Here is an 11,728-nt window from a genome sequence, read left to right on the forward strand (position 1 = left end):
GCAGTCAAGAAATTAAAAGACACATTTCATTAGGCAAATCTGCTGCAAAAGACCTCTTTAAAGTGTTAAAAACAAAGATGTCACTTTAACGACTAAAGTGCACTCAACCCAAGCGATGATGTTTTAAATCATGTGAAAGTTGGACAATGAATAAGGAAGACCCAAAGATCTGATGCCTTTTTATTATGATGTTGGTGAAGAACATTGAATATACCATAGACTGACAGAAGAATGAACAAATCTGTCTTGGAAGGAGTACAGCCAAAGTGCTCATTAGAAGCAAGGATGACAAGACTTCATCTCACATACTTTGGACATGTTGTCAGGAGGAACCAGTCCCTGGATAAGGACATCATGCTTGGTAAAGTAGAGAGTCGTCCAAAAAAAGGAAGACCCTCAATGAGGTGGATTGACACAATGGCTGCAGCAATGGGCTCAAGCATAACGATTGTGAGGATGGCGCAAGACGAGGCGGTGTTTCGTTCTGTTGTGCACGGGATCGCTATAAGTAGGAACTGACCTGACAGCACCTAACAACAACAATAATAAACATCTCATATGCAGGAAATTTAGTTTATACCCACTTTTCCCTTTCGTAAGGAGTTTAACTAAATTTCCTGCATTAGGAGAATTGTAAATCAATTTTAGAAACTAATTCAAATAGCGAACAATATAGTCAGCGTCACTATGAGTCGGAATCGACTCAGCGGCAGTGGATTTGTTTTTTTTTTTTTTTGGTTATAATAAACGTTCTTATAGTTGTATCTTTATGCACATCCATTCCCATAGGATATTATTTCTTTAGTTCGAATTCCTGAAGCAGAATTGCTAGGTAAAAGCCAACATTTATCAAGCCCTTGCCATGTATTAGGCCCTACACTAAGTGCTTTGCGTGCATTTTCTTCTTCAGGAGCTGCACTGTACCTTAGTCACTGGTGTGCCTATTGCCAAAATTGCTACTGTTGAAGATAGTTAATGTGGTTGTTTAGGTCATTGGTTATTACCTGTGCAATCTAATAATCTATGTAGGCATTAATACAGGGTTAAAAAAATCAAACCATTGTGAAATAATCAGGTTAGTAGCTGTGTGTAAAAAGAGTTTGACCTTCCAGAGGACAGGCGATTTCTCTTTGTGTTGTTGGCAGTTGCAGTCGAGTTGATCTTGACTTATGGCAGCCCCATATGGGAGTCCCTGAATGAAGCAAATGGTTAAGTACTGGACTACTAACTGAAAGGTTGACAGTTCAAACCCACTCAGAGGTGCCTTGGAAGTAAGGTCTGGCAAGCTGCTCCTGAAAGGTCACAGCCTTGAAAACCCTATGGAACAGTTCTACTCTGCGCATATGGGGTCACCATGAGATTTCTCTTCGTACAGACTCTAATTTCCAATGTTTTTCTCTTCCTTCCTGCCAAACCTTGTAGGCAATACAGTATGGCACAGAAGATAACAGTACTGCAGTAGTAGTGCCTTTTGGTGCCTGGGGAAAGTATAAGAACTCCGAAATCAACTTCTCATTCAGCAGAAGCTTTGCCTCCAGTGGACGATGGGCCTGAGAGCTTGCTGGGACTGAGATTTTCTGTGCAGTAGTTCGTTCACTAAGCGTGTCAGGAAACTGATAAGATCAAAACAGTCACCTGTACCAGCGTGACCCTGTGACTAAGTCAGTCCACAAGTTAATGTAAAGCTTGTAACTACTTACACAGTAGTGTTTCATAAACACCTATCGTATGTATGTACAGCTTAATATGCTTAGTATAAAGATATGTGTAATTAAGCTATTGTGAGTCTCCAAGTTGAGTGAATAATGGGTTTCATGAGCAAGTGAGAAATGGTTTTGATACACTTGATGAGAGTGTTAAATTTCTAATTTTTAAGACTCCTAGGCACCTGTGGGTTTCTTTTGGTTGTTTTTGTTCTTTATTCACTTGAACAGGCTCTCGTCTTCAAGTTCTTCAAAATTAGTCAGCATTTTGACAACTATTCAGTGTGTTATCTGCAAATGTTTATTCTGAACATCTGTACCAGGGATTAAGCGTAAAACTGAGGTTTCTGTTACTGAATTTTATATTCTAGACCACTTACTGGTAAACGTAACAATGCAAAAAAATTATTGCAGATACTGTGGCATGGCTAAATGATACACATACTTATGAACACTGTACTTGTGTATTTCAACTGTGAACTGTGTCCCCAGGGCCTCGCCATCATTTGTTCCTGTTTTTCTGTAGGCACGAATACTACATAGATGCGACTAATTTCTTAATGTCAGAAAGAATGCAGCATTTAAGAGTCCTTTGGTCAAAGCAATACAAGGTTAAATACTGACGGTATCAAGTATTTTGTTTAAAGTTCTTATTTGTTATCTCCAACTTGATGTGTTGTGTTTGTTATTTTTTTATGTGTATATCACTTTTTGTATAGAGTAAGCAAGTTGGATCTCTTGTTAGTAAGAATAATAATACCACAGTGAAGGATATTGCTAATAGACATAACTTGATGTATGTCTTCTTTTTGCTCGTTCCAAAGACTTACAAGAAAGAGTAAATCTAAAGCAAGCATGAAAACATTCTCTATATATTTCAGTTTGCTATGTAATTTAGCAATGCAAAATCATACTTCTTTTTTCCGCATGTTTTTGCTGTTAAAATGTGAATCTCTGAATGTGTTTTTGAAATTTTATCTGCAGTTTGTTTCTGCCTGATAGTATGGAAGTGTATTATACGTGGTTGTTTGTATAGATGGATATTTTGGAGTATTATAACATTAAAGGGAACAAACCTGTAGAGCTCCTTCACCAGTTAGCTTTAAATTATTGATATGAGAAGCTGAGGACAGTTTTCTTATAGTACAGAACCAGTGGTTATTGGCAGATAAGGTAGCAGATTAAAAATGACAGTAGAAAAGTACTTTAGGGTTGGTAATTCACCTGGAAAACGTAGTAACAGAGTCAGCACGTTGAAGCTACCTTGCTATTTGGTAATTTGCATGTAAAATAATAGGATGTGAAAACATACTGAGTATTAAAAATGGCATGGAATTTTGTTGCAGAAATAAAAGAAAAAGAAACCAAAAAGAAAATGTTGAGGCAGTATATACCTTCAGCTCTCAGTTTTCAGAGTTGATTTTTTTCTCCTTTAAGCTTTATATTAAGACTTAAAAGATGGAAGAGGGCCCAAGATAAATATTCACATCTTTTGTTCACCTTCTCAGGAGTAGAATAAAATTTGAGTTTTCTTGCCTATATTACTCAGGAATTGTTCTTTAAAAAAAAAAGCAGTGCTGAGTAAATACTTCATTTTTTTTCCCCAAGGAAGTTAGATGAAAGAAGGAAGAATGTTACAGGAAAGACTATATATAGTCTCCTATTCATTGTTTGAGAAATGAGGAACCAAAGGTAGACTAAGAAAGCTGGCAAATGGTCTTGCTCTTGCCATAGGTCTGGCAAGGAAATATGGAAGCTTCATTTAGGAGTATGGAGAATTTCCAATAAACAGACAAACAAAAACTCTTAAAGCACAAAAATGACATTTTACAGATGCAGGTTTCATTTTTGTTTTAAATTCTTCATATTACTTTCCTCCCTATATTACTTTAAAAACTAAGTTAGGGAGAGATGCTATCAAATTCAAAAGCCTAAGAGTCATTGATGGATTGAGGTGGATTATCAGGTTTGACAAAGAGAAATTTGTAGCTCTATGGTCTGGAGTGGACTTCGCTTTACCTGGAAACTTTTTAAAACCCTAAACCAGCCAAATTTGACCGCAGGATAAAACATGTTGGTGTTTATGTTTTTCAAGCCACAATGTTAATAAAAAAGGAAAACAAAACAAAACAAATCCTTTGCCATCGGGTCGATTCCAACTCATAGCGACTCTAAAGGACAGAGTAGAACTGCCCCAAAGGGTTTCCAAGGAATGCCTGGTGGATTCAAACTGCCAACCTTTTGGTTAGCAGCTGTAGCTCTTAACTACTACACCACTAGGGTTTCCACAATGTTAATAGTAACTTAAAATGGAGATTGTTCTAATCCATAAAAGATAAGCATACTTGTATTAGGCTTTTATTACTGAAAGTTATGCAAATAGTAGTGAAAAGAGAAAAAAACAAAGACTGCTCTAAATATAGTTTTCTTAGTTATAACTGTGAATTTGCCACGTGGGTATTGCCATGTGAGTGTAGGTATGGCATAAATTATATTGATATGATAAAACTTAAATCAATTGTATTTATATTTGCCTTTCATTTATGTGTAGTGTATGAATCATCTTTCTAATATGTGTTGCCAAAATGTGTTTGGCAGAATATTTTTAAAAGCACTGTGATTTTTCACAAGTGTAGGTTTTTAAGCAGTTTATATATTCCAAAGTAAATGTAATCTCGCTTTCCATAACCCGTTCCTTTGTTACAGATCTCTATGTTTCTTAAGTTCTTCAAAGTCAGTAGATCTTATGCGTTTTCTGGAAAAATCCATTTTGGAGGGAGCAGTTTTCATTCTTTTTATCTTCTGATGTGAACTTTTTCTGAATTCTAACAGTTTTTTTTTTAATTACTTATTTTGAAGAACTTATCAGCACATAATCTAAAAAATAGAAATTCTTTTCTAGACATACTGCCTATTAAAATGAAATTTGATTTCTTGTTTAGAATCTCAGCAGAGAATGAAGAGGCCTATGTTGCCTCTTAGAAGACAGGACATTGGTTTCATTTCTAAGAACAGGCGTGGATTTATTTTCATATTAATGCGATAGTAAAATCTCTGGGTTGGGAGGCGGGGAATGGGATAATTCACATTTAATGTTGAATAGCCAAATGCGTGTTTGTGTTTTCCTTGAGCACCTCAGTGGTTCTCATGTCTGTGAAAAGTGATGTGAAATTTTGGTTGGGCTCCATCTTATTGTATTTATTAGATTCACTTAATCTGGATGACTTAAAAATAAAACGTCATGTCTATTACAAAGTAAACAAAGCAAATAGTGATGACTGTTGCTTTTGGCATCAGGGATGAGACAGACGGACTCTTCAGAAGCTCCCTTTGGCTGTTAGGTGGTTGGAATGGTCCACTGATGGCTGTATTGAATGTTCTGGGCTATGAAGTCATGAAATTCTTCCCAAACCTCCAGATTTCTGACATTGGACTCCAGTACAGAATTTAGCAGCTCAGTATGTCACAAAATAATTTCTACTGAAGTGCTCTTTTGTACATTTGTTTTATAATTTACCAAAGTACTACTTGGGTGTAAGGTGTTTTCTTCCTATAGCAAATTGATGTAATTGCTGCCTTGGCCACTCAGTTTTTAAGTGTATGTATTCAAGTAACTGTGAGCAGACTAAAATCACTTTTGTCAGTGTTCAAAACACTGCTTTAATAAAGTACAAGCATTAATTAATTGTTTGTTTTATCCAGCTCTGTTATTTGGCTTCAAGACTTACCAACAAAGAGAAAGGGAATTGGCTGGGCTAAAGTAAGGTGCAGAGCAGTGTGAAGTTCCCGTCCTTGGGTGGTGATTCTCTACCTGCTGGGTCCTGCCTTGATCAGACCAAATGACTGCTCTCTCATTAGGCAGAAGCACGTCACTCCCGGCCCAGGGCTGCTGCCTCTGGTGCACTTGCAGACTCTGCTGTGCTGCCTCCTGGGCCTCTTCCTGCAGAGAAACCAGCCAAGTGAGCCAGCTTTTACTGCAATGAACCAGAAACGCTCCCAGTTCCAGATGTTGCTGGCATGTGTTGAACAAGCCTCATGAAAACCATGAAACCAAAGCACAAACCCAAGATGAACTGTTTTAGATGTTTTCTATTTCTAAGAACTGGGACAGGGATCTCCATCTTCTTCATGCCTCTCAGTTAAAGCTATGTGCGGTTGAATAAAAGTCACAATTTAAAATTAAAAAAAAAAAAAACTTTCCAACGTTTATTATGTATGAGACCCTGTGCACACTGACACAATACCCATTGCCATCAAGTCAGTTCTGACTCATAGCGACCTTATAGGACAGAGAAGAACTGCCCCATAGGATTTCCAAGGAGTGCCTGGTGGATTTGAACTGCCAGCCTTTGGGTTAGCAGCTGAACTCTTAACCACTACGCCACCGGAGTTTCTACCGACTTGATAAGTGAAAGAACAGTTGGAAATTTGTTACTAGCCAAATTATGGCTGTTGTCAAAATTAATTGAATGTTTGAAAACATGTATATATATACATATATGCTTATTTATCTATTTAAATCTTTTTGCCACAATCTATAACAAAATTCTTCTCTTTTATTTTCCTCCTCCTAAATGTACGTTGGTCCCTTAGAAAAAAGGCCATGCTGAGTTCTACAATGGTTTGCCAATGGTTTCAATAATTTTGTGATATATTTCCTGCAACAATCTTGCATTAAAAACTAGAAATAGATGTTTGGCAGTGATACTATGGAATTCAGTTCATTGTGCAGTTAACTAGGATAATTTCTAATGTCTTGGCATTGATTGAATAATATGTAATAATTTCACATCCCACTGGCAGAAGGACCTCTTCTAGAGTGTTTCCCCAAAGGTGGCATGGCAAGCTTCATGGCTGCAGAGGTCTGTTCTCTTTTGTTCAAACTCTGTACCTAGCACGCTGTCCATAGTTTAACAATAAGGAGCAACTGTTAACATTTCTTGAGTAAATTAATACATTGAAGTATATGTTCATTAATTTTTGCTTATGTTAGCGGGGAAGGAGGCATTGAAATATTTTAAATATTAAGCCAAATGTATTTAATAATGAAATATTTAATGCTCTGCAGTTGCTATTGTGTGTGTTTTTTCTTTTTTTGTACTTTAGATGAAGGTTTACAGAGCAAACAAGTTTCTTATTAAACAATACACATATTGTTTTGTGACATTGGTTGCCAACCCCACAACATGTCAACATTCTCCCCTTCTCAACCTTGGGTTCCCAATTACCAGCTTCGTGACCACTCCTGCCATCTCTTCCTTGTCCCTGGGCTGGTGTGCCCATTTAGTTTTGTTTTGCTTTATGGCCCTGTCTAATCTTTGGCTGAAGGGTGAACCTCAAGAGCGACTTCATTGCTGAGCTATAAGGGTGTTGGAAGGCCATACTCTAAGGGTTTCTGTAGTCTCTGTCAGACCAGTAAGTCTGGTCTCTCTCTTTTTTTTTTTTTTTGAGTTAAAATTTTGTTCTACATTTTTCTCCAGCTCTATCTGGGACCATTATTGTTCTCCCTATCACAGCAGTCAGTGGTGGTATCCAGGCACCATCTGGACATGCTGGACTCAGTCTGGTGGAGGCTGTGGTAGATGTGGTCCATTAGTCTTTTTGACTAATCTTTCCCTTGCTCCAGATGGGGTGAAGCTTTTAAGATCCCAGATCCTGCTCACCAAAGTAGAATGCAGAACATTTTCTTCATAAACTATGTTATGCCAGTTAAGCTAGATGTTCCCCAAGACCATGGTCCCCACAGTCCTCAGCCCTATAATTTGGTCCCTCAGGGAGTTTGGATATGTCTATGAAGCTTCCATGACATTGCCTTGTACCAGTTAAGCTGGCTTCCCCAGTATTTTTTACTGTCTTACCCTTCATCAAAGTTACCTATTGTATATTTAGTGTTTTTCTCTCCCATCTCTGCCCTCCCTCATAACCATCAAAGATTGTTTCTTTTTGGTGTCAACCTTATCATGAGTTTTTATAGTAGTGGTCTCATACAACATTTGTCCTTTTGTGATTGACTTATTTCATTCAGCATAATGCCCTCCAGATTCATCCATGTTGTGAGATGCTTCGCAGGTTTGTCATTGTTCTTTATCGTTGCATGGTATTCCATTGTGTGTATGTACCATAGTTTTTTTTTTAATCCATTCATCTGTTGCTGGGCACCTAGGTTGTTTCCATCTTTTTGCTATTGCGAACAATGCTGCAATGAACATGGGTGTGTATATGTCTACTTGTGTGACAGCTCTTATTTCTCTAGGACATATTCCTAGGAGTGGGATTGCTGGATCATATGGTATTTCTATTTCTAGCTTTTTTAAGGAAGTGCCATATTGTTTTCCAGAATGATTGTACCATTTTGCATTCCCACCAGCAGTGCATAAAGAGTTCCAATCTCCCTGCAGCCTTTCCAACATTTGTTATTTTCTGTTTTTTTTTTTATTCATACCAGTAATGTCAGGGTGAGATGATATTTACTGTGGTTTTGATTTGCATTTCCTCCAATGGCTGAAGAAAAAATTCAAGCCTTGAGTTGCAATAGTGAAGCATTCTATGGCGAAAATATTAAACAACACAGGAAGCATCAAAAGAAGATGGAAGGAATACACAGAGCCATTATACCAAAAAGAATTCGTCAATGTTCAACCATTTCAAGAGGTAGCATATGATCAGGAACCAATGGTACCGAAGGAAGAAGTCCAAGCTGCTCTTAAGGCACTGGTGAAAAACAAAGCTCCAGGAATTGATGGAATATCAACTGAGATGTTTCAACAAACAGAGGCAGCACTGGACGTGCTCACTCGTGTATGCCAAGAAATATGGAAGACAGCTTCCTGGCCAACTGACTGGAAGAGACCCATATTTATGCCTATTCCCAAGAAAGGTGATCCAACCGAATGTGGAAATTATAGAACAATGTCATTAATATCACACACAAGCAAAATTTTGCTGAAGATCATTCAAATATGGCTGCAGCAGTGTATCGACAGGGAACTGCCAGAAATTCAGGCCAGTTTCAGAAGAGGACGTGGAACCAGGGATATCATTGCTGATGTCAGATGGATCCTGACTGAAAGCAGAGAATACCAGAAGGATGTTTATCTGTGTTTTATTGACTATGTAAAGGCATTCTACTGTGTGGATCATAACGAATTATGGATAACATTGCGAAGAATGGGAATTCCAGAACACTTAACTGAGCTCATGAGGAACCTTTACATAGATCAAGAGGCAGTTGTTCGGACAGAACAAGGGAATATTGACTGGCTTAAAGTCAGGAAAGGTGTGCGTCAGGGTTGTATTCTTTCACCATATCTATTGAATCTGTATGCTGAGCAAATAATCCAAGAAGCTGGACTATATGGAGAAGAACGGGGCATCAGGATTGGAGGAAGACTCATTAACAACCTGCGTTATGCAGATGACACAACCTTGCTTGCTGAAAGTGAAGAGGACTTGAACCACTTACTGATGAAGATCAAAGACCACAGCCTTCAGTATGGACTGCACCTCAACATAAAGAAAACAAAAATTCTCACAACTGGACCAATGAGCAACATCATGATAAATGGAGAAAAGATTGAAGTTGTTAAGGATTTCATTTTACTTGGATCCACAATCAACAGCCATGGAAGCAGCAGTCAAGAAATCAAAAGACTCATTGCATTGGGCAAATCTGCTGCAAAGGACCTCTTTAAAGTGTTGAAAAGCAAAGATGTCACCTTGAAGACTAAAGTGCGCCTGACCCAAGCCATGGTATTTTCAATCACATCATATGCGTGTGAAAGCTGCACAGTGAATAAGGAAGATAGAAGAAAAACTGATGCCTTTGAATTGTGGTGTTGGTGAAGAACATTGAATGGACTGCCAAAAGAATGAACAAATCTGTCTTAGAAGAGGTACAGCCAGAATGCTCCTTAGAAGCAAGGATGGCAAGACTGCATCTTACATACTTTGGACATGTCGTCAGGAGGGATTAGTCCCTGGAGAAGGACATTATGCTTGGCAAAGTACAAGGTCAGCGGAAAAGAGGAAGACCCTCAACGAGGTGGATTGACACAGTGGCTGCAATAATGAGCTCAAGCATAGCAATGATTGTAAGGATGGCGCAGGGCCAGGCAGTGTTTCATTCTGTTGTGCATAGTATTGCGATGAGTCGGAACCAACTCGATGGCACCTAATAACAACAACAATGGGTGAAGTGGGGGGAGGTGCAATATGGCAGCTGGGGGCTTGTGTTTTTTGGGGGGGTATGACACATAAAGTTTATCTAAGGACAACTTTGTGGCTTATTGGTCATGTTCAAATGGAGAGGTGGTTGGTGAGTAGTGAAGCGGCCTTGAGCCAAGAAGAAGTAAGACGACTTTGGGCAAAATGCCCAAATACCTTATTAGGAACTCAGAGCCTGGGTGTGATGGGAGGAAGGGGAACAGTTTAACCCTGTTGGTTACAATATCAGTGGTTTGTGCTATTTCTTTACTCCTGGTATTTGGAGAAATGGTGATGAGAGTTGTGGCTATCGCTTCTTTACAGTTAATGATGCTGGAAGAGTTGGAGAATGCCATCAGGTTCATTTTGCCTCCGAACTAGTCTCCCTGTCCTTTCAGCCTATCGTTCCATCCATCCTCCCTTTCCACAATGATGCTCATTAGATGCTGTGCTGTCCAATACAGTAGCCACTAGTCTGGCTACGTAAATTTAAATTTATTAAAATTACATTAAATTAAGGATATGGGGAAACAAGAATACTCATACATGACTAGTAAGAATTTTAAATAGTCCAGGCACTTTGGCAAACAGATTGACAGTTTCTCAAAAACTTAAACATAGAGTTACCGTATGATTCAGCAATTCCAATCCTATGTATTTACCCAAGAGAATTGGAAACAAAAATCTGTACATGAATGTTCGTAACAGCATTTTTCATAATAGCCAAAGAGTACAGACAACCCAAAAGTCCATCAAGTGATGAGTAACCCAAAACCCATTGCCATTGTGTCTATTCCAGCTCATAGAGATCCTGTAAGGATAGAATGGAAAGTGCCCCACATGGTTTCCAAGGACGAGCTGGTGGATTCCAACAGCTGAGCTTTTGGTTAACAGTCGAGCTCTTAACCACTGTGCTACCAGGGCTCTCAGGTGATAAGTAGATAAATAAAATACGGTATATCCTTACACTGGAATTTTATTCAACAACAAAAAGGAACGAACTACTGACTCATACTACATTATGGATGAACCTCAAAAACATTAAGCAAAATGAAAAGAGCTGGACATCAGAGACCACATATTGTATGATTCCATTTATACGAAATGTTCAAAAAAGACAAATTTATAGAGATAGAAAGTAGATTAGTAATTGCCTGGAGCTGGGGTTGGAGCAAAGGCTAACATCAGTGGATATCACGGATTTCCTTAGGGGAATGAAAATGCTCTAAAACTGATTTATGATAATGGCTTTGCCATTTGATAAAAAATAACTAAAAATTGCACACTTGAAAAGGATGAAATTTACAATACATAAAATGTATCTTAATAAAGTTATTTTAAAAAAGATTAGAGGAGGCGGGGCCAAGATGGCGGACTAGGTAGACGCTACCTCGGATCCCTCTTGCAACAAAGACTCGGAAAAACAAGTGAATCAATCACATACATAACAATCTACTAACCCTGAACAACAAACACAGATTTAGAGACGGAAAATGAACAAATACAGGGAAGCAGCGACTGTTTTCGGAGCCTGGAGCCAGCGTCCCAGTCAGCGGATTTTCTGGAAAAACTAGTTTCCCAGTGATGGCTCGGAGACAGCAGTCCATATCAAACCACATAAAGAAGCAGACCATGACAGCTTCTACAACCCCCCGAACAAAAGAATCAAAATCTTTCCCAAATGAAGATACAATCCTGGAATTATCAGATACAGAACATAAAAAACTAATTTACAGAATGCTTCAAGACATCAGAAGCGAAATAAGGCAAACTGCAGAAAAAGCCAAGGAACACACTGATAAAACAGTGGAAGAACTCAAAAA

General features: G+C 38.4%; 1 protein-coding gene across 3 annotated transcripts in view; it reads left to right on the top strand.

The window, feature by feature from the left end:
• PPM1K (protein phosphatase, Mg2+/Mn2+ dependent 1K) overlaps positions 1-7,229 on the top strand; it is a 30,523-nt gene extending 23,294 nt beyond the window's left edge. For all 3 annotated transcript variants that reach the window (XM_023553263.2, XM_064285577.1, XM_003414085.4), the window contains one exon: positions 1,423-7,229. In XM_023553263.2, the coding sequence (XP_023409031.1) occupies positions 1,423-1,554 (132 nt within the window). In that variant the 3' untranslated portion in view covers positions 1,555-7,229. The remainder of the gene's footprint in view (positions 1-1,422) is intronic.
• Positions 7,230-11,728: the final 4,499 nt, after the last annotated feature.

This window comes from Loxodonta africana, chromosome 5 (genome assembly GCF_030014295.1).
Source record: "Loxodonta africana isolate mLoxAfr1 chromosome 5, mLoxAfr1.hap2, whole genome shotgun sequence".
NCBI lineage: Eukaryota > Metazoa > Chordata > Mammalia > Proboscidea > Elephantidae > Loxodonta > Loxodonta africana.